The 24,421-nt window shown below is 39.0% G+C and overlaps 2 protein-coding genes across 9 annotated transcripts in view; one reads left to right on the top strand and one right to left on the bottom strand.

Moving 5' to 3' along the window:
• LOC148156186 (NACHT, LRR and PYD domains-containing protein 3-like) overlaps window positions 1–24,421 on the bottom strand; it is a 67,849-nt gene that overhangs the window by 9,621 nt on the left and 33,807 nt on the right. For 5 of the 8 annotated variants that reach the window (XM_088011141.1, XM_088011139.1, XM_088011142.1 and 2 more), the window contains one exon: window positions 20,742–20,915. In XM_088011141.1, coding sequence (XP_087867267.1) covers window positions 20,742–20,915 — 174 coding nt within the window. Of the gene's footprint in view, window positions 1–382; window positions 500–20,741; window positions 20,916–22,624; window positions 24,411–24,421 lie in introns of those variants that run through there. The other 3 variants (XM_088011143.1, XM_088011146.1, XM_088011145.1) reach the window with 3 other exon arrangements.
• LOC106904307 (uncharacterized) lies at window positions 11,060–12,560 on the top strand. The gene is made up of 4 exons (XM_088010683.1): window positions 11,060–11,221; window positions 11,378–11,533; window positions 11,771–11,863; window positions 12,255–12,560. Exons 1-4 carry the CDS (start codon window positions 11,060–11,062, stop codon window positions 12,558–12,560), a joined length of 717 nt encoding a protein of 238 aa, XP_087866809.1.

Genomic DNA, 24,421 nt, shown 5'->3' on the forward strand with positions numbered 1-24,421 from the left:
TAATTATTAATCTCTACAAATGATTAACAAATAATTAATCATTTGCAGTGATTGGATTATATTCTGCATCAAAGATTATATCGATACTTTACTTTGAAAGGAAGCAACAAGTTGTTGTTTCTGACCTTGATGGTGGAGACCAGAGTTTGATCACAGGAAATAAAAACATGAAGCAGATTTTTCAGAGAATAAATCATAGAAACATCGTCCTTTTATCATGTTGTTTGATTCCAGTTTATCAGTAATATAATTCTGGCCTTCAATCAGCAGAGAGATGAAACTTTGAGCTGAAATAAGCAGTGAATCTTTTCTCCAAACTTTAGAGCAGAAAGAAACAGGAAAGTTCCTGAAGACAAAGTTCAAGTAAACAAATCAAACTTACAATTTGTTCAAACGATCAAAAGAGTCGAAGAAAAACATCTGAACAACAAATAAAGATCCAACAACCTGATCAGAGCCGCACCTTAACAGTGTCATTGAAACTGAAAGTAAATGTGACGGCTGTTGCATAACTGATGACGTCACAGCTGATGTGGGTTGTAGTTTCTTCTTTCAGAGCAGCAGAACCAGGAAGTAGAAGGTCTGCAGTGAAATCAGAGGCAGGTTGATAAAATCTTCATGAGGATTTACTTTGTTTAGACCAGTGTTTCTCAACCTCTTTGGGCCAGCGCCCCCCAGCCTTCATCCAGGTCCCTCACCGCCCCACCAAAGAATTTGTTGGCTACTTTGCTCTGACTATTATTTTATTATTAATGTTACCATCATTATTGTAGATGTTTTGATCTTTATGCTTATTTCTGTATTTATCATCAAAAATAATTTCCCAGAGAACAAAAAGCCATGTGAATAGAAATTATTTTCACAGGTGTCTACGAAAAATGCAATGGATATTCAACTTAAGCCTAACAGCAGCCAATCAGAGTGGAAATATATTCTTATTCTGTGCCATTTTCTAGTTGTTAAAGTTGTTCATTCAAGTAAATGATCTCGCTGCAATCAGTGTATTCAGACAGGGTTCATAAACAAAACTTTAAAGATTATCACAGCCGAGCGGCACAGATGTTTTTAGCAACCCTCCAATTTTAGAAAGTGGCAACAACAAGCAGGCTTATAAACACTATTATGTGACTATCATGGCTAATTAAACGTATTAAGCACAGGTACAGTGTACAGGTACAATTAGCCTCTAGGAGGCTAATTTAGCTAGCTTACACCGTGGCGTTTCTCCCGTTTCTATTTCTAGTGCTGCTGTAGGTGTTGTTTTGAAGGCTCCAGTAAACAATCTTAATGCTTGATGTTGAATACTGTCTAATTTATCCAGATGAGTTTTAGCTGCTGAACTGTAAACTAAACAACCAAAATCAAAGTTGGATCTTATCATCCCTGTATAAATCTGTTTTAACGATTGTCTGTCTGCCCCCATTCACTACCAGCCAAACACCTCAATATATTCAACTTTCTCTTACATTTATCTACAATCTTTTGAATGTGAATATTCCATTTTAATTTTTCATCAAACCACAAACCTAAACATTTTATGCTCTTTACCTGCTCTATTTTTTGATTATATAATTTTAAATCTATTACCTTGTTTGTTTTTTTTCTGAGAAAATATAATTCCTTTAGTTTTATCCACTGAGAATTTGAATCCCCATTGCAGTGCCCACAACTCTATATCAATAATGACCTTTTGTCATTTCTTTACTATAAACTCAACATTTTTCCATGTTGCTCCATCATCTGCAAACAGTGAACAACCCACATCCTTTCCAATATTTCTGAATATGTCATTTATCATAACAGAAAACAATAATGGGCTTATGATACTCCCCTGTGGCGTTCCATTTTCCACTACATATTTACCTGAAACTGCTTCACCAATTCTTACCTGTAATTTCCTGTTTGTTAAAAAGTCTTTAATCCATTCATATATTTTTCCTTTGATCCCCAATTTGTGTAATTTAATTAATAAACCCTCTACCCACATCATATCAGATGCTTTTTCAGTATCGATAAATTCTGCCGCTACAGTTTCTTTGTTTCCTTGAGCTCTTCTAACTTCCTGCTCCAGACATAACGTTGAGTCATTAGTGCTCCTCCCTTTACCAAAACCACTGTGATCATTAGAAATATATCCCTTTTATTTAAATAATACACTGATCTATTATTAATCATTTTTTCCATTATTTTACATAAGTTTGAAGTTAAAGCTATTGGCCTATAACTTTCTGGTTTTGAATGATCTTTTCCTGGTTTAGCTATCAATAATCAATAATAATAATAATCAATAATAGATTCCTTCCATAACTCTGGTCATTTTCCCTCCTCCCAGATTTTATTAAATAATTGTAATATTATATCTTTTGACTTATCACTGAGTTGACTTATCATTCTATACCAGATTTTATCTTTCCTGTATTTTTGGTCTTTTTAAACACACAATTCAATTCCACTTTGGTAAACTCAACATTCAAAAATGATTTATTTCTTCATCACTCTGTATTAAATTTTTATACTTAAGTACCGTATATTCTCTTCCTTTTCTTCCCTCTTTGCTAATATTATCTGTGCTATGTATCTTACTAAATAATCTTGCCAATACCTCAGCTTTATCCTCATCTCTAATTATATTAACATTCTCTACTTTTAATACAGAATAATCAAACTCTTTTTAATACCATTCATTTTTTAATTACTTTCCAAATCTTCTCAGTTTTTGTATCTCTCCCTATTGAACTACTAAAATGTCTCCAATAATCTCTTAGCTTTCTTTATAATCCTCCTTACTGCTGCTTGCTTCCTTTTATAATCAATAAATTCATATAAACTGGGTTATGTTTTAAAACCTTCAAGGCTTTATTTCTTCATTTAATTGCTTCCTTACACTCACTTGTCCACCATGGCACCTTTTTCTTATCATTAATACTCCCTGACGTTTTAATAGAGTTTTCTGCTGTTATTATCTTTGAGATTCTTGCATTTACTTCATTTATATGCATTTTAAAATCTACCTTTTCTAAATACATTTGACTCAAATATCTAAACTTACTCCAATCTGCCTTATTAAAGTTCAATCTCTCCCCACTATTTTTATACTTATTTCCAATTATTCCTACCCTTATAGTTATAGGATAATGATCACTACCTACTGTAGTTTCTCTATCAACTGACCAATCACAAATACCAGCTGTATCATTGATACAATTGTTAGATCAATAGTTGATTCCATCCCCGTTCTTATATTGATTCTTGTTCCCCTTCTCTCATTAATACAAACTAAATGTTTCATTTCCATCACTTCTTCTATAACCTGCCCATTTTTATCATCACTATTAGCCCACAGTGAACTATTAGCATTGAAATCCCCACACCAAATTACTCTCCCCTCCAAATAATCTAATAATCCCACCATTATTTCAGCCGATAACGATTTACATGGATTATAAACATTTATTATTTTAAATTTACCTCCCTGCTCCCAGAACTTAATTACTATGAATTCTAGTTGTTTTCCTAAAAGCTGATATTTTATCCCTGGTTTTATAAATATTCCCCCTCCCTCTTCTCCATCTCTTCTTATACCATCATATCCTCTAATCACAAAATGTAATGTTACTTTTAACCAAGTTTCCTGCACACATATTAAATCCGGTTGGACTTCAAGCTGGTCAATATAACCTTTAAATTCCTGTCCATTAGCTACCAAACTCCTAGCGCTCCATTGCAATATGAACATAAACTACTTTCACTTGCTGGTCCCGACTTCTTATCCACCTCTAACTTTTTATTTATTTCTTCCCATGTTCCTTCCTTAAAGCCCAAGAATATTTCAGCTCCTCTCACTATTATTTTAATCTTCTGGTTTTGTGCTTAGCTTGATCAGTACAGTTGATAACAGAAGCTATGAATAAAACTAGATTTTCCACTGAGTAAGTGACCTTTTCTTCTGCTAGTATTTTAGTTTGCTGTATTGTTTGACTCCCCATTTGCTCCACCTCTTTTTTCCTGCTCCTTCACATTTTTTACAGCTTCTGCATAGCTTATATTTGTAGATGTTTTAATCTGCACAGCTTCTTTAGCCTCTTCCTTACCTCCCATCCTCCGTACGTAACCCTATGATTCCCCACAGTTACAACATTTCTCTTGTACATCTTCCTTACATTCTTTATGATCTTCCCCACATTTTGGACATCTCTGCTTTCCTTTACAAACTGCCGCAATGTGTCCAAACCTTTGGCATTTAAAACACCGAAGTGGTGGAGGAACATAAGGTCTGACTTGGAAACTTATAAATCCTATTTTTATATTACTTGGCAGCTCTTTTCCTTCAGACTCCACTAGGACTGACTGACTCCCCACTCTCTCACCATCCACAGTTCTTCACAGCCTTTTCACATTAGTCACCTTTGCTCCAACAATATTTCTCTTAAGTTTTTCCAGATCCTCATCTAGAGGGATCCCATAGATCACCCCTCTAATTGTTTTATTTCCTCCCAACATTGTTTTCTCCAGCTCAGCTCTTTTACATATATTATCCACATTGAAGGCCTTATTCTTTTCTCTATATTCTTACATTCTATCTTTTGGTTGAGCAAAGTAGGAGGGACGACTGCTCCAAGATGGCCGCCGTATTTCCTGCGCCGGAGTGGTCCATGAGGCGTCTATGCTTATATTATGTCTATGGTAAGCAGCCGCCAACTTCTTTTTCCCCCGTAGAAGAAGTGCGCGGTGCATGCTGGGATAGTTGTCAGAACGCTGGTATGTTAATAAAGTTTGATAATACATTTAAAGCCAGGGGAGGAGGGGCAGGGGAAGAGAGACAGAGACTGCAGCATAGACATAATGGGCTCTTTGCACCTCAGCTTCGGGGTAAAGCGGCTCGATTGTTTCCGATCCAATACAAATATCATTTACACTAGGTGCTTGCAGTGCTTGGCCAAAGTTTGTACATCGATCCGAAGCCCCAACAAGTCAGCTGGAGAAAGGTTTTAAGATGTTCGCCTCGTTATACATTCACTGACACGAAGGTGAGTTTTACTTAAACTTTGTGGCTAACATTAACGTTAGCTTATGCTAGTAGGCAATATTCTCGGACATTGTTCTTGTAAAATGTGCTATTTAAGTATCTAAACATTCTAACGGACAATGTATTTATCTTATTTTCAAGTATATTATGTGTGTTTATTGTCGTTAGTGTCACAGACTAATGGGGAGGTTACGGTTTGGGCTTTTTACTAACGAAGCCTGACGGAGCTCAACAAGCCTCATAGCTTGACAGTAGCGCAGCTCTGGTGTCAGAGATCTGCTTCAGCTGTTCAGGTTCAAAGTTGCTGCTTTTAGAAAAATATGACCGTGTTGCTTCATGTCTCCGTGTTATTTCGTTTTATTACCTTTGCATGTTTCTTGTGAAGAGCTCAGATAGGACGGTGTTTACAGCAGGATGTACAGGCGGAGCTCTGGTCTGCTCTCTCGTTCCCATAAACTCTTTCAGGCTGAATATAGAAGTGATTCCATGGAAATAACTCAGGGAGGCTCCTTTATTTACTATCCGTATCCCCGGTAGTTTTAGGCTGATCCGGAGTGAAGTGAAGGCTGCAAACTTTGCTGTGCGGCGTTAGCTGGTAGCGACAGATATTTACAAGCCATCTTCTTAATTCAGGATCGCTTGGAAATTAATGAAAACTTAAAAGCCCACACTGAAAAAATGAGAATTGAGGGGTCTTTCATTTTGCACAAACAAAATAAGTTAATACTACACAAGACAATCATGTCTCTTGTATTTACACGATTGAATAAAGAATCATTTACTTAATTATCAACAATAATGAAACTACACATTTTCTTTATGTTGGTTTAACGTAATTATATTACATTACTAAAACCATTGTAATCATGTTTTATCATCACCGGAAATGATGCAACATATCAAAAGACACTATCAAATATGATTGGACAATAATAAGAGTGGTCTTTTTAATCTTAACCAATCAGAAGCCAAACAAGATATTTGTAAAGATATCGCGATTGCCGCCCAGTTTCTTCCGACTCCTCAGCGACAAGAACGTTTAAGACAAATCTTTAGAGGAATATCGATTAGGTAAGTGATCTAAATATATATATTTTTTGTAGTTCAGAATGTTTCCACATGATTATTGTCTTGTATAATAGCTCATTGTTAAACTATCTGCATGTTCTTTGGTTTTCATTTTGCTAGCTATTCTTATTAGTATAGCTAATGGCTGTAGCTAAATACAGTAGTACAGAACAGTATGCTATAGTCCACAGAAGACGGTTGTTACCGATCATATTTGTAATTTGTGTGCTTGGGATAGATCAACGAGGTGGTTTCAATAGACCCTTTTCACAGTGACGTCAGACAATGGCCGCCATAACTCAAACCTGGGTATCTTTACTTCCGGTGTGATTTTGCCTTGGGAACCAAGCTGAAAAATTCCCGCATTCTCATCATCTTAAGGATATAATAAAAGGTAAGTTTAATAATAACAGCATTTAAGTGTTAGATAGCTGTTATTAATCATTTTAAAATCACCATTCTCTAACTGTGTATAAAATAAACAGCCTCCGATCGGAGAGTAAACCACCTAGCAGCAGCTTTAGCCACATTTAGGAAAAAATATACTCTCTGTCAGCGCTGTAACGTTTAGAGGTTCACTTTCTGTATTTTATAAAACAGTGTTTACGTGTTAGATAACCGTTATTAGTCATTGTCAATTTACCATTCTCGAACCAGCCTCCGATCATGAGTAAACCAGCTAGCAGCAGCTTTAGCCACAGTTAGGAAACATATACACCGCCGCCTGTCAGTGATGTAACGTTTAGAGGTTCATTTTCTGTATTAATGGAAAATAAAGGACATAAAAATAACTTTAATCTGATTACTGGATTTGAAATACGAGCTCGTTAGATTATTCGTTACCGGAAAAAGTGGTCCGATTAGAGGAAGGCATTACAAAGCAGCGGCGGGACCGGACATCTCTGCTTATAACAAACAAACCCCTATTTTATGGGATGAGTGGCAACTCCAGTCTATAATATAAGAATCTGATCAAGATTAGAGCCTAAAACGTTATAGTTCAAAAACAGTAAAAAGTTCTGGTTAAGGAACAGTTATGTCACGTAGTTAGCTAGCTAACAAAATTCACTAATGCTAAGCTAACGGTTACGCAAAACAAAAATACCTACCTTCATAGTCAAACAGGTATTGTTTGGTGAAGAATTTCTAGCCTTTGTCTAATTTAGATTTTATTGTCAGAGAAAATTGGTTTGCAAATCGTGATCTATCTTCAAATCTTATTTTAGGCAAATGTTTTAGAGACTGTGTAAACTCCATGCTCCGGTGTTCTGTCTGATCAACATATGCTGTCAGATATATACATATATATAAATATCTAAATCTCTCTTTCTATATATATGTCTCTATATAGATATACATAGATATATATGTGTCCATTTTACATATATATATATGAAATAGACAACTTTATCGTTACTTACTATGTACACCGGAACTAAGGATACACAGCTTCGAGCCAAAACGGAGGTTGTGTGACGTCATGTGAAAAGGGTCTATTAGGGCTGAAACGATTCCTCGAATGATTCGAGTACCTCGATTACTAAAATTCCTCGAGGAAAATTTACCTGCCTCGAAGCTTCGTTAATTTATGTTTTATTATTTAGCGCACCGTGTTCCGGCCGGGACTTCATTTGCGTTGCGCGGAGCTCTCACTTCCGCCTCTGAGTTGTTGACAAAAGCTAAGTCTCAGCGGCATAAAGTCCAATCTTCAAGATTGGCCCATGGGGATTTTATTGATTGATGATAATGCCCGACTTTTTATCGTTTTTTGGGGAACCAATAAGCATCCTTAAAATGACTGGGGGAATGCCTGGAGTACGGCAGCATTTCTCCTCCGGGGCTGCTGGTTGAAAGCGAACGGCGGGAAGAGCGCTGAGGTGAGCGGATAGCCTGAACAGGGCGGGCGGCTGAGTAGCTGATGCTTACCGTGTAAATGTAGCTTTACCGACGAACAGCACAATAAATTTCATATCCCGGTCAGAAGAAACGGGTGGCGGAGCGCATCGTACATGGCTGGTAGATGAGTTTCTGAGTGTGACCAGTGAAGGTGTCTTCACTGGTCACAGTAAGCACAGCGTATCTGCGTAAGCAGTATTACAAGAATAATTTCTGTGTTGTAGAACCAGTTGAATATATCCTTGATGTTAAAAATAAACAAAGCTTCCAATATGTACCATTACTGAAGTTGTTACAGCAGCTTTTGAATAGAAGTGATATTGTTGATGAAGTAGTTGAATGCCACAAAAAACAGAAGGAAACAAATACTACTGGTTCATATTGTTATCGGAAATCAAGTGATGGTTCCTTATTTAAGGAAAATACTTTCCTTACTGGAGAGAAGCTAAGGCTTTCTTTACGTTTTTATGTGGATGACTTTGAAGTGTGTAACCCACTTGGTACCTCACGGAAGAAACACAAGCTTTGTGCCATTTATTGGGTTTTAGCTAACTTGCCTCCTGAATCTCATTCTTCCTTATCATCCATCTACTTAGCAGTGTTATGCAAAACCACAGATGTTAAAACCTATGGTTATGACAAAATATTCGAACCCCTTCTACATGATCTGAAAAATCTTGAAGAACATGGCATTTATGTTCCACTTTTAGGAGAGTCAGTTAAAGGTACAGTCATAAGTGTAGTTGCAGATAACCTTGGTGCACACAGTGTTGCAGGATTTATGCAAAGTTTTTCTGTGGAATATTATTGCAGATTTTGCACAGGTAGAAGCAGTGATATTCAGCTACATTCTGTAGCATCTGGTGTTTTCCAGCTAAGAAACAAAGAGCTTCACCAGGTCCATGTAAAAGAAGCTCAAGAGACAGGTACAAGCTGTTATGGCGTTAAAAGAGAATGTGTCTTCTCAAAAAATCTGTCGCACTTTCATGTAATTTTTGGTTATCCACCAGATCTTGCCCATGATGTTTTTGAGGGTATAATCCCAGTAGAGTTGGCTCATTGCTTGACAGTCCTCATATCAAAGAAGTTTTTCACATTAGCCGACTTGAACAATGCGATTCTGAAGTTCCCCTACAAATGGGCAGATAAGACAAACAGACCTCATGTAGTGTCACAAACCTTCTGTAGCACAAAAACTGTTGGAGGAAATGCACACGAAAATTGGAGTTTGCTTCGGTTCTTGCCTTTTTTAGTTGGATCACTTGTGCCTGAGGATGAGCCTGCGTGGCTTGTTCTCATGGATCTGAAGGATATAACCGAACTTGTTGTTTCTCCTGCTCATAGTGATGACTCACTGGCCTTTTTGGAAAGCAAAATCATAGAGCACAGACAGAGATATCAGGCACTGTTCCCTGATATCAAGCTACTACCCAAACACCATTATTTGGAGCATTATCCACAGATGATCAGGCTTTTCGGTCCAGTAGTTGGGCAGTGGACAATGCGTTTTGAAGCTAAGCATAGCTTTTTCAAGCAGGTCATCAGACACACAAGCTGCTTCAAAAATGTACCTCTCTCATTGGCCTCAAAGCATCAGATGATGATAGCATACCATCTAAGCTCCCCATCTCTTGGCAAGTCTAAACTTGAGGTCTCAGCTATAACAACATTTCCAGTGGATTTGCTTAAAGAAGAGATAGCAAACATCATTAGGCATAGATTCCCAGACATACTAGAGGTCAACCTTGCACAGTGTGTGACAATAAAGGGCATAACTTACAGAAATGGAATGGTACTTTCTCACAGGGCAACAGGAGGATTGCCAGAATTCTGTGAAATAAAACACATCTGTATTGTAAACCACAGCATATACTACATTGTCAGAGAGCTGGGTGGCTGGTACAGAGAACATTTCAGAGCTTTTGAGCTCAAGTCAGTGTCCACAAGAGTATTCACTCTTTTTTCACTTAGTGAACTCCTTGACACTTATCCACTTGTTGACTACAAGATTGGGTCAGTCCGCATGGTGACTTTGAAAAGACATATAGAAATACAAGGTATGCAGAAAGTGTGTTGTTATGACTTGTAATTCAATTAATTGATCACATGCATATAATTTATTTGCTATATTAATGTCTTATTTTTAAAACTATCCTTTCTAGATGTCTAATTTTTATTTTCTGTCCACAGAATAACTGTACAAAATGGGGTCTCCGCTGATCCTTAAGATCATCTTGACTGACGGAACAAGTCAAAGGCTCACTCTGTCCAGTGGGCCGCCTGAATCAATTGAGGACCTCATTGTTGAAGTAAAGAGACAGTGTTGTCTTGAGGGCAATTTCAGACTTCAGTTCATGGACTCCTTATTTGGGAACGAGTTCCTAAACCTCACCTCAATTTCGGAAATAGAAGACAAGGGGACAATTAAAGTCATTGATATTTCAAGGCCCACTATTATTCAGCAGAGTAATTCTATAGTTCTTGATTGTGTCCAAGACTCTGAGAACCCCAGTACTTCTTTTGATTACAACTCTTCCTTCATGACTGACAGATCTATTGATACAGATGTGTTGCCAAGTGAGTCAACAAGCTCGAGGTCTGCTTGGCCTGCTGTCTTTAAAGTGCCCAAGTTTCCCTATGATGCTGAATTAAAACTTCAGCAGGCAAGTATGTTATACAATCAGAATGGAACTGTACTTATTCCAGATCCAAAGTTGAAGTCAGCCATTCTTGATGGTTTGGTTCAGGAAATTCTGGTGTACAAAGTGTATGATCAATGATAAAGAAATGGATCAAGTTGCTCAGAGTTTGATCAAGAAGCATCCCTGTCTAACTGAGAGAGGCTCCAGCACTGGTTATGGAGCATGGAAAATGAGCTTAAAATATAAGCTCTCCAACTATCGAACCCATCTACGAAAACTGGGATGCCCAGAAGTGACTGTGAACTCTTTAAAGAACAAACCTGCTGGAAGATGCAGTTCAGCCTTTGGTGTCAAAAAGGCAAAGAGAGCAGAAGTGAATTTTTGTCCATCATACCCAACAGAAGAAACTCAGGAAAGTTTAGAGGCGATGCGGAATGCTTTACTCTTGGAGACAAAGAAGAGGAACAACAGAGACTTGGTGAAATGCCAGATGGAAAAAACTTTTGCATACAGAAGACATGAAGTTGTTCGTGATGCACCGATGGAGGCTTTCATGTCAAGATGGCCTGGTCTATTTGACATTAGAGAGGTATGACCTGTCTCATACATGTTTTTTTGGATACTGTGTTAATCTAAGATGTCTAGGCACATTTACTTCACTGTTCACTTTGGCAACACGAGTGATTGTGGACTTCTTCCAGATGTTTATAATTTGAAAATCATTCCTTTGTGCTCATTTTTTCAGATAAATGCTGAGTTTAAGAGAATTACGACCATACCGCTTCATTCAAAGTTCTTCTCTCAACTGGATCTCCACTGTGACAACCTGAGGAAGCTCTTCAAAAGAAGAGGAGGACAGCTCGGACAAAAGCTTAGACAAATTGTTGCACAAATGGATGATGTAAGTGATGTAGCCATAACACAACTAATAATATAGAAAATTACATTTTTCTTATTTTAAATGTTGTCAACTTGGACTTTTACTCTTGCTTATTTTCATTTAAAACTTTACTTTTAACTTTATTAGTTTCTATCTCTTCACCATAAAAAACATTTGGGTAAAGTACATTATTAAACTTCATTGTGAAGCACAAGGCTTGAAAAAAATTCTAATTTTTTCATACTGAATTTCCTTCAGTGTGAAGATGTTGATGTTGCACGGGAGTGTGTCATTAAGGGAGTCTGCATATATATGGGAGAAGATCCAGCCAAGTTCATCCATAAATATGTGGTATGTATCTTAATGTGTATTTACACCTAGTGATAGATAAATCAATCTAAATATAGAAATAGATTTAGATCTGCATATAGTTGTATCTATATAGACTTAGATGTCTCTAGATATCTAGAGATAGATCTATCTTTACATGAATAGACACATAGATCTGTCTATATCTACATGTAGGTATACTTAGAGATATCTGTAGAGAAAGGACTAGAGATATCTATCTCTATCTAAAACTATCTATTTCTCTAAATCTATCTCTAAAACTGTCGATCTATATAAATCTATCTATATATCTATTTCTTTCTCTATGTTATGTTAACTATATCTATATATATCAAGAACTAGATACAGCTAGGTCTAGAGAAAGAGATTAATTTGTCATTTCTTCACATAGGGTGTGGATGAAGCTACTATTGAAGAGGGTATTGGAGCCACCACCATCGGTGTTTTTCATCTTAAAGACTGTTCTTCAGCAGATGAAGACATCGGGGTCGTTCTTGAAGGCATCAGAGTGTTGTCCAATATGGATAGTGTGCCAACAGCTGGTGCAATGCTTTTTGGACTGATATATGCAATGAACCTCGCCTACCCTGCTGACCTCCGCTACACTTTCGAGGTATTACAGAAAATAGTAATGGAACTGGATGGAGGTAAACTGTCAAACAAGGCATTGTCCCTTAAAAACCACCTCTATGAGTGAATAGAGATTTTCTCATGTTTAATTTGGTAATGTTCTCATGTTCAGTTTTTGTATTTCTTGTTGTATTCTTTATTGGAGGACACAAATGTATTTTTTTAATGAGGAACGTTCACCTGAAAGACTGGGCTTCAGCAGCTTTTACGTTCCAGTATGTAGTGCTACTTATAACACTACTGCTTCTTAGTGTTACAAATATGTTAAGGAAATTTGCTATAAAAGTTACATTACACTGATTTATTGTCATGCAAATTACATGTTCAGAATTGTTTTAGAAATTTTACATACTTTTCTAAATCATTTTGTCTTTCATATTAATATCTTAAAGATAAACTTTTAAGCTGTAGTGTTTCCTTTGTAAAAAAATGTTCTTGTTTTTACACATTTGTTTAGACTATCACTATGGTATTACATAGTAATCAGTAAGACTTGTGACAGATAATTGGTGTAAAAAGTTTAGCTTTGTCTCATATTGACATAACATACTGATAGTTTTAACAAATATGTTAAAAAAGTCTGTAAAGCTATGTACTGCAGCATTAATTAATGTCATTTGAATACATGTTCAAAAACAGTTTGTAGAAATTTGACATACTTTTCATAATCTTGTACATCTTTTATAGAAATATGTCCCAGGTTTTCCTTCATGTTCATAAAAATTGTATTTACTAAATTTTAAAAAATTTATGTCTCTTCAATTTAAAATATGTTAAGTACAAAATGGTGTGATTTAAATTTTCTTTCAAATAAAACTAATTTGTTCAGTAGCACTCGCTTTCTTTGTCTTTCTTGTCAAATATCAGTCTTTAATTTTTTACAGTAGAACAGCATATAGATAACTTGAAAAAATTAAGTAGGATTTAAAGCTGTAACATGTGTTCCATTAACATGATAGAATTGTGTTCGCCCAACACAATTTCATTGAGTAATACTGGCAATGAAAAATAAGCTGGTGTTATTCATTACAATAGTGTTGCTGAGACATAAAAAAAGTTATTGATAATACATAATATATTTACATTATGGTAAGAGATAAAATGTTTGTAGTTTCAACTTAATATTTTCAAGTAATCTCATGTAAATAAAATATGTTGATTTGACGAGCTTTAAGTATTTGAGGGAAAGAGGGAAAATATGTCGGTTCTACTTATTTGCATTGTGTGGGACGGATGTACACAATAAAATTAAGTAAAATGAACAGCTTTTTTCTTTCAGTGCATTATGTTAGGAAGACAACAATGTTAATAGTATTGTTTTCCTGCATCTGAAATACGACTTAGTCTTTTCTACCAGTCATGGTAACTCAAAGCAGAAATAAGTGAGCCGCATTAGCTCCTGGAGATGTGACGTCAACGCCGTAGGTGCAAAGAGCCCATATAAGAGCAGACCCCGCATTGGCTGCTCCAGCGCAGGAAATACGGCGGCCATCTTGGAGCAGTAGTCCCTCCTACTTTGCTCAATCAAAACAGCAGAAGATGCCTCAGCACTAGGGCTGAAACGATTCCTCGAATGATTCGAGTACCTCAATTACTAAAATTCCTCGAGGAAAATTGACCTGCCTCGAAGCTTCGTTAATTTATGTTTTATTAGCGCACCGTGTTCCGGCCGCGGAGCTCTCACTTCCGCCTCTGAGTTGTTGACAAAAGCTAAGTCTCAGCGGCATAAAGTCCAATCTTCAAGATTGGCCCGTGGGGATTTTATTGATTGATGTTAATGCCCGACTTTTTATCGTTCTTGGGGAACCAATAAGCATCCTTAAAATGACTGGGGAATGCCTGGAGTACGGCAGCATTTCTCCTGCTGGTTGAAAGCGAACGGCGGGAAGAGCGCTGAGGTGAGCGGATAGCCTGAACAGGGCGGGCGGCTGAGTAGCTGATGCTTACCGTGTAAATGTAGCTTTACCGACGAACCGCACAATAAATTTCATATCCCGGTCTGAAGAAACGGGTGGCGGAGCGCATCGTACATGGCTGGTAGATGAGTTTCTGAGTGTGACCAGTGAAGGTGTCGTAAATATCCCGTATTACTTCCCCAGTGTTCGTCCCCCAGTCTAACGGTTCGTCAGTCCGCTGGTCTATTTCCTCCCCTCCATCCATCTTACGTTCGTTCATTCGCCCTCTCCTCCCACTCCAGGCGGCATTTCCCGTATTTTCAAACCCAAAGCGTGACAGGTTAGGTGGCAAGGTGAGTTTAATTAATCTATTAAACTCACTGAAGATGAATACATAAACTAAAAGATGGATTGTAGACATTTTTATAAGCATATTTGTGAGCCTGCCTCTTTATTATTCAATTCAATATAATTTCAGATTTTTCTATAACTTTTCTTCTGGTTAACTTAGAAAGTGAGCTATTATTGTTACAGGTTAGTTTTCTAAACTGCAAAAAAGCAACTGTTAGGGATGCTCAAATATGAAAAATTGGACTGATATTGATATCTGATAGTAACACCGGTATTATGCCAGATTTACCAATATTTCATTTTATAATTTTTTTTATCCGATTACTCGATTAATCGTAAGAATAATCGATAGATTACTCGATTACTAAAATATTCGTTTACAACAGCCCTACTCAGCACTGAGGGATATTGTTGTTCTGGTCGATGGATTATTGATGTGAGGGCTCCACAGACAACATTTCACAAGTAAGATGGACATATTATTGTGTATAAATTGTGATTATAATATTACTTTACAGTATTTAGGTCCACCGGCGAGATACCAGCTAATATTAGCTACAGTGCTTGGTGTAATACGGGTTCAGCCCCGCTATGAAGACTAACTGAGATTCCGTAAATCTAAAAAAAATAATTATTCTCTAACATTGACTTAGATTATCTGACACAAGGGCCTATATTAGAAATGAAACAATATAACACATATTATAAAACTTATATTATGTGTTATAACATTCACCGGCAAAGTTTACACAGGTGGTAAAGACTATTATTTATATTCTTTCACTCTGTCAAAAGTAAGATACATCCTAAATCTTCCGTTTTTGTTTTGAAAGTTTCCTAAAGACATGATGTGAGGAAGAAGAGGGAGATAGATATCTATAAAGAGAGACGGATTCACTGCAGCACGGATGAATCTCACATCGGATTTTGGACTCGTCGGCTAAAAAAAAAAAAATATATATATATAAAAAATTCCCCTCTCACCCTCCGTGGGTGGTCTCTTTCATCCTCTGAGCTCGGGTCCTCTACCAGAGGCCTGGGAGCTTGAGGGTTCTGCGCAGTATCTTGGCTGTGCCTAGAACTGCACATTTCTGGACTGAGATGTCTGATGTTGTTCCTGGGATCTGTTTGAGCCACTGCTCCAGTTTGGGGGTGACTGCCCCGAGGGCCCCGATGACCACAGGCACCACTGTGGTCTTCACCTTCCAGGCCTTCTCCAGTTCCTCTCTGAGGCCCTGGTATTTCTCCAGTTTCTCATGCTCCTTCTTCCTGATGTTGTGGTCACTTGGTATTGCTACATCCACCACAACGGCTTTCCTCTGTTCTTTGTCCACCACCACAATGTCCGGTTGGTTCGCCATTACCATCTTGTCTGTCTGGATCTGGAAGTCCCACAGGATCTTAGCTCGGTCATTCTCCACCACCTTTGGGGGTGTCCCCCATTTTGACCTCGGGGCTTCCAGTCCATATTCTGCACAGATGTTCCTGTACACTATGCCCGCCACTTGGTTATGTCGTTCCATGTACGCTTTCCGTGCCAGCATCTTGCACCCTGCTGTTATGTGCTGGACTGTCTCAGAGGCCTCCTTGCACAACCTACACCTTGGGTCTTGTCTGGTGTGGTAGATCTGAGCTTCTATTGCTCTGGTGTTTAGGGCCTGTTCCTGGGCGGCCAGGATGAGGGCCTCTGTGCTGTCCTTGAGTCCAGCTTTCTCCAGCCATTGGTAGGATTTCCTGATATCAGCCACTTCAGTTATTTGTCGGTGGTACATCCCATGTAGGGGCTTGTCCTCCCATGATGGTTCCTCCAGCACCTTGTCCTCTGTTCCCCATTGCCTGAGACATTCGCTGAGCACATTGTCCGTTGAGGCTTTGTCCTGGATGTATTTATGGATCTTGGATGTTTCATCCTGGACAGTGGCTCTCACACTCACTAGTCCTCTGCCTCCTTCCTTACGGCTCGTGTACAGTCTCAGGGTGCTGGATTTGGGGTGGAACCCTCCATGCATCGTTAGTAGCTTCCGAGTCTTAACATCCGTAGCCTTCATCTCTTCCATTGGCCAGCTAATTATTCCGGCAGGGTATCTGATTACTGGCAAGGCATAGCTGTTTATTGCACGGATCTTGTTCTTGCCATTGAGCTGGCTTCTCAGGACTTGCCTTATTCGTTGGAGGTATTTGGCTGTGGCTCCTTTCCTTGTGACCTCATCGATGTTGCCATTTGCTTGCTGTATTCCCAGGTACCTGTAGCTGTGCTCTATGTCTGCTATTGTTCCTTCTGGGAGTGAGACCCCTTCTGTGTGGACGACCTTCCCTCTCTTTGTAACCATCCGGCTACATATATATATATATATATATATATATATATATATATATATATATATATATATATATATATATATATATATATATATATAATTAAGTATTAATCATTATTTATTTGTGTCATTATTAATCTTTATTTATTAGTGTTTGTATAGTTATATAAATATGTATTGATATTACTAAATAATGTATTAAATGATGAACGGCTGTGTGCTTTGTAATATGCTCTTCATACATCGATATCAGAATATTCCATTCCTATTATATTGTTATAGCCACTAAGCATATTTAAATATGATGAACTATGTATTAAAAACATACTTAAAAAATACAATTGTTTATAAATGTTGCTTTGATAGATGTTTGAATATGGTTTACAGAAACAAAAAAGTGTGTTATGATCGATTAAATCCGCTGATACGTCATTGTGTACCGCTCCAAGATGGCCGCCCTAAATCTCGTCAGCGACAATAGGCAAGAGCGGTGCATGAGGCGTCTATCCTTATATTATGTCTATGGACTGCAGCGGCAGCGTGTCGGTTGGTCTGTGTTACCCAGAAAGCAGTTGGGCACAATATCGCAACACCGTGAGTGAAACAACGACTGGGCCAGCCTAAGTACTCGGGGACCATTACTTTATAAATGTGGATGTGTAATAATAGAGTATGAAGCGCCTTATAATGCGGTGCGCCTAATATATGAAAAAAGTTAAAAAATAGGCCGTTCATTGAAGGTGCGCCTTACAGTGTGGAAAATACAGTATGTTTATCCAGCCTCATTTATTAAGTTTATCAACTCTGTATGTTGTGATCATCTGACTAGATGTTTTTATTTTTTTAAATCTGAATTCATTAGGTTGGTTTAACTACAAAATGTTTATATTTATTAAAGATTTTATCACTTTATGCTTTAAAGCATTGACCACTGACCTTCATGGGATGGGAATGTTTTACTTTAACTAGGACTTTCTGAAAGGCAGAGTTGATTAAAAATATTTTTAATGCAAATATTTAAATTTGAACAGGAAAAGAACAGAATGAGCAGCAAATGAACCAAATGCAGAAGAAGAAAAATGTTTTTATTTCTCTAAAACACATGAAGAAAAACTGCAGCAAATAAACAAAAGGAAGATTTAATATTCAAATCTGACGAGTTTAGAAAAATAGGAGCCGACAGAAACAGAAAATGTTCAGAGAGAAAAACTGATCAACATTTCAATGAAATCTGATGAATGAGAGGAAAAAATAAGAGAAACATCTTGATATTCAGTGTGAAGCTTTGACTGGAAACAAACAGGAAAACATGAGGATCCTGGAATAATCCTGGAATAATCCCAGCTTCCATCTTTAAAGGACTGGAAGAAGAAAAAGTTTCCAAGTGTAGCAAGTCTGTAAAAAAAGTGTATATTACACCTCAAATCCATTTTTTTATTTATACTTTTATTTTCTTGCTTCCTGTTTGGCGTCATATCCTGTGTGTTCCCGCTGCTCTCCTCAGCTCACGCCGAGCTGCGCTGGGCAGAGGTAAGTGTATAAAGTTGTCTTCTGTTTATGTGCTAAAATATTTGAAAGGTTCTTAAAAGTATGTTCACTGAGCTCACAACTTGTTGTATTCTGTTGTTAAATTGTTTTATGTGTAGCGCAGCACTTTTGGGTATTTAATTCCCACATTAAAGACAATTATCGAGTTTACCATGCAAACTGTTTTATTTTTGTTCTTTTGGCTGGTTAAGGTCTGTGTGGGGAGGCTGGAGCCCAGGAACTGCTGTGGTAAATGCAATTTTGTTTTGAACAGAATAAACCCGCCTTCCTGCTACAACACACCGTGGGTCCTCGACTGCTGGTTTCTTCCTTCACACACACGCACAACGCAGAGTACATGGAGGAGCCACATGACAGAGATTCCACACGTCGGATTCTCTGTTCTCTGTCCTACACTAGGACTCAATCAGAAAAGTTTCACCAACAAATAGATTGTAGAGATGAACTATCTGTTCAACAGTGAGAGAGTTTCTCTGACAGGAGGAAAATCTTTAGAGTCTTTAGGCTCAAATCAGCAAAGAAACAATGAGGAACCAGAACTGGACCAGAATCCAGGAATCAGAGGTTCAGTGAATGTGGTGTTGAAGGTGTGGAGGAGGATCAGTGAGTCAGAGGAGACTCTGTAGAAGGACAGAATGCCAGCAGGACAGTCCACATACACTGATACTCTGGTAGAGACGGAGGAGGAGGAGGAGAGACGAGTTTGAATATTATTGTGCCAGACAGAGAAACCGGAAACATCAGAGCAGCTCAGACTCCAGGAATGATCATTCCCTCCAAACACACAGTCATCACTATTTCCTTTCCTCCTGATTCTTCTGTAACTCACTGATATATCAACAAATCCTCTCCACTCGACCTCCCAGTAACAGCGACCAGTCAGACCAGTTCTACACAGCAGCTGATGATTATAATCAAATCTGTCTGGATGATCAGGATATGACTGAAGCTCCTCCTCACATGTCACCTTCCTGTTGTCTTCAGACAGTTTGAGTTTTCTGCTCACTGTGTTTGTGTTGATGGTGAGTTGACAGGAATCTGATGGAGAGAACAAACACAATCCAGCTGCAGTTATTGATCATTTATTGATCTTTGATGATGATCCTGAATGAGTGATGTGACAGTTTGAAGATGGTTGAATGTGAGCTGCTTTGTTGTCATGAATCAGATGAAAAACACACTTACACTTCCTCAGACCTGGTGTCAAGAATGGGCCTCCAGCAGGCTCCACCCTGAAAGGAGGAGGGGGGTCAGACCATCAGTCTCTTTCAGCAGCAAACATGGACATTACATGTCTCTCAGACACACATTGTCCTCCACTGAGACAGGACTTCCTCTACCAACCAGCGCCACCAGGTGGCGCTATACACACTTGTGAGTTTAGTTCAAAATCTTTATTTCTCTCTCTGAACTTTTAAACATCCATCTGACCAACATGGAGTTACTTTTCTTCTCATCTTTGCTCCTTGGGGCTGATTGGTCTGGAGCTCCATCCAACATTGTTTTAAAGTCCTTTCTGTCATCAGCAGATCATCATGGAAATCTAACTGAACTTCACTTGTATTCATTTAGTCAGAGTCCCTATTAAACTCTATTAAATCCATCCCACTCTTTCATTTTCCTTGTGAGCCGTTCTTAGTCAGGAGAATATTCCAGAAAACTGGGTAATGATCTCTGCCTCCAGATGAGGCGTCTAAATATTTAATGATCAAACTAAATATTTCTCTTCAAACTAAATGTTTCCCATCAGACTAAAGACGTTTCTCCTCTTCCTCCTCTATCAGACCTTCTCTGCTCCTGCAGCAGGTTCCTCCATACCTGAGAGCTTCCAGTCTCCAGTCCGGATCCTTCAGTCCAGCCGACAGCAGCTTCACTCCTGAGTCTCCTGGATGATTGTAGCTCAGGTCCAACTCTTTCAGATGGGAGGGGTTAAAGGTCAGAGCTGAGGCCAGAGAAGCACAGCCTTCCTCTGAGACCAAACAGCCTGATAAGCTGCAGACACACAATTCATCACATGATGAGAAGATGAGAATATTGAGGTAGAGCCCAAGGTCTGAAGCCAAGCAACTGCTGGATCTGTAATAATTTTTCTTTTTGCTCCTAAGATGCAGCAATTTGTCAAGAGCCCAGAGTTACCTGAGAGTCTCCAGGTTGCAGTTTGGACTCTTCAGTCCAGCAGAGAGAAGCTTCACTCCTGAATCCTGCAGGTTGTTGTTACTCAGGTCCAGTTCTCTGAGACTGGAGGACTGGGAGCTGAGAACTGAGGACAGAGCTTCACAGCTTCTCTCTGAGAGGTTACAGCCACTCAGTCTGAGGAGACAGGGAGGAAATATTAAAGATTTCTTCAAAAATTATGCTCTTTGTTCCAAACAACGATGTTCTTTTTTCATAGATTGAAGTAAAATGTCATTATTTTTCACATCTTTATGATACAACTATAGAGAACTGGTTTATTTTTTAGTTGTGCCTCCAGCCTTAAAAGACTGAGATACAGCAGTCAGTAAGAAGGCTGACAAAATAAACATTAATGTAATTAATTTCCATAATGAACAGCATTAATCCAGCTCAGCTTCAACACACTCTTTGAACATGTAGCATTAAGAATTGTCACCTATGAGAGCCGGTCTCTCTTTTACTCATCATCTGCTAGCGCAGTGTTTCTCAACCTTTTTCGGGCCAGCGCCCCCCTTGCCTTTATCCAGGTCCCTCACCGCCCCCCACCAAAGAATTTGCAGGCTACTTTGCACTGACTATTATTTCATTATTAATATTTCTATCACTATTATAGATGTTCTGATTTTTATGCTTGTTTTTCTATTTATCATCAAAAATAATTTCCCAGAGAACAAAAAAGCCATGTGAATAGAAATTATTTTCACAGGTGTCTACGAAAAATGCAATGAACATTCAAGATGAAATTGGTAGGCCTAACAGCAGCCAATCAGAGTGGAAAATACCTTATTGTTCTGTCATTTTCTAGTTGTTAAATATTCCACAAAATGAAAAGATGTTCAACATGCCAGTTTAAACTTTGATCTATTTACAAACCGACTGAGCTCTGCAGCATTAAAACATGGATAGAACTGTAACTACATTAATCATAGCTCTTCTTCTCTTCAGTGTTTCTGTTTCTGGTGGTGCAGCTCTGTGCTGCCTTCAGGAGAATGGGACATCAGTGTATCATCCATAAAATTTCACCCACATGGCACTCATTGTGCAAACTAGAGCTTTCAGGAGGGGCATCACTTATCATTTATTGATGCTCACCATCATTAATCTTCACTCATCACCTGCTGCGCCTCCTAATCGTCATGTGTTTCACATCATGTGTTGATTTTCCACTTTTCATCGTCGGATTCTCTGTTTTTATGCCATAATACATACAAATATGCCACATACAAGTGAGGGTATCGTGATTTTAGTAATTACATGTTTATAAGAGCGATTTTCTGTTGTCCTTCCATGGAAGCGGGCAGCATCCAGATGGAAATAAAACACATTTTAATATAAGTTGCTGCTTTGACATGATAACATAACTGCCAAAACATATGTACAAAAATACCAGACAAAGTGAATCACAGCACCGTCATCAGCCGGTGAAACGCTGAACTGCTGCGAAGCTACTAGTAGCAGGAGAGTGGAGCTGCGCCAGAAGCTAACAAATACTGAACAAAAGGAGAAGAAGGAGAGCTGCCACCGATACCATTGCAGCGAAGCATGACTTCATGCTACACAATACAGTTTTAGCAAGTTTCTCAAAGTCTAAACTGGTATTGTTGTGCATTTAAGGTGTGAAGTTTACCTTCGATCAAACGCCCCCCAAAGGCATCCCAGCGCCCCCTGAGGTCCTCTGAACGCCCCCCGGGGGGGCAGTACCGCCCACGTTGAGAACCCCTATGCTAGCGGCTAACATTGAGGAGACGATGAACCAGTAAAAAAACAGATGAAGCATGACCCAATATTTACCTCATCACTAACAAAATTTTAAAAATACCTGCAGTACCAATGTGTGTCCTTACAGAGCTTTGTTGGAGGCTTTAACCACTGGCAGCAGCCTCAGAAGAGCCTCCTCTGAAGCAGAATATTTCTTCAGGTCAAACACATCCAGATCTTTTCCTGATGACACTAAGATGAAACCCAGAGCTGACCACTGAGCAGGAGACAGTTTATCTGTGGAGAGACTTCCTGAACTCAGAGACTGTTGGATCTCCTCCACTAGAGAACGATCATTCAGTTCATTCAGACAGTGGAACAGATTGATGCTTTTCTCTGCAGACACATTCTCACTGATCTTCTCCTTGATGTACTGAACTGTTTCCTGATTGGTCTGTGAGCTACTTCCTGTCTGTGTCAGCAGACCTTGTAGGAGTCTCTGATTGGTCTGCAGTGAAAGTCCCAGGAGGAAACGGAGGAACAAGTCCAGGTGTCCATTTGGACTCTGTAAGGCCTGGTCAACAGCTCTCTGATGGAGAGACTTTAGTTCATGGTTATTAAAAAATGAAAACATTTTAGATTGTCTTTCTTTCATCAGGTTGACTCCAGAATTGATGAAGGTCAGATGAACATGAAGAGCAGCCAGAAACTCCTGAACACTCAGATGGACGAAGCAGAACACCTTGTCCTGGTACAGCCCTCTCTCCTCTCTAAAGATCTGTGTGAACACTCCTGAGTACACTGAGGCTGCTCTGATATCGATGCCACACTCTGTCAGGTCTGATCCATAGAAGATCAGGTTTCCTTTCTGCAGCTGATCAAAAGCCAGTTTTCCAAGAGTCTTGATCATCTTCCTGCTTTTCCGACTCCAGTGTGGATCTGTTTCAGCTCCTCTATCATACTTGACCTTCTTCACTTTGGTCTGAACCACCAGGAAGTGGATGTACATCTCAGTCAGGGTTCTGGGCAGCTCTCCTCCCTCTCTGGTCTCCAACACATCCTCCAGAACTGTAGCAGTGATCCAGCAGAAGACTGGGATGTGGCACATGATGTGGAGGCTTCGTGACGTCTTCATGTGGGAGATGATCCTGCTGGCCTGCTGCTCATCTCTGAATCTCTTCCTGAAGTACTCCTCCTTCTGGGGGTCATTGAACCCTCTGACCTCTGTCACCATGCCAACACACTGAGGAGGGATCTGATTGGCTGCTGCAGGTCGTGTGGTTATCCAGAGGAGAGCAGAGGGAAGCAGTTTCCCCCTGATGAGGTTTGTCAGCAGAACATCCACTGAGCTGGACTCTGTAGCATCAGTCAGGATCTCCTTGTTGTGGAAGTCCAGTGGAAGTCGACTCTCATCCAAGCCATCAAAGATGAACAGAACCTGGAAGTGTTCAAAGCTGCAGATTCCTTTGGTTTCAGTAAAGAAGTGATGAACAAGTTCCACCAAGCTGAACTTTTTCTCTCTCAGCACATTCAGCTCTCTGAAGGTGAATGGAAATATGAAGTGGATGTTCTGGTGGGCTTTGTCTTCAGCCCAGTCCAGAGTGAACTTCTGTGTTAAGACTGTTTTCCCAATGCCAGCCACTCCCTTTGTCATCACTGTTCTGATTGGTTGATCTCTTCCAGGTGGGACTTTAAAGATGTCTTCTTGTCTGATTGTTGTTTCTGGTCTGTGTGGTTTCCTGGATGCTCTTTCAATCTGTCTGACCTCATGTTCATCATTGACCTCTCCAGTCCCTCCCTCTGTGATGTAGAGCTCTGTGTAGATCTGGTTCAGAAGGGTTGGACTTCCTGCTTTAGCAATCCCCTCAAACACAGACTGGAACTTCTTCTTCAGACCAGATTTAAGTTGATGACAAACTGCAGCAAGATGTTCTAAAATAACA

Source organism: Poecilia mexicana, unplaced genomic scaffold, assembly GCF_051168715.1.
Source record: "Poecilia mexicana isolate PSO_F unplaced genomic scaffold, ASM5116871v1 scaffold_12, whole genome shotgun sequence".
Taxonomy (NCBI): domain Eukaryota; kingdom Metazoa; phylum Chordata; class Actinopteri; order Cyprinodontiformes; family Poeciliidae; genus Poecilia; species Poecilia mexicana.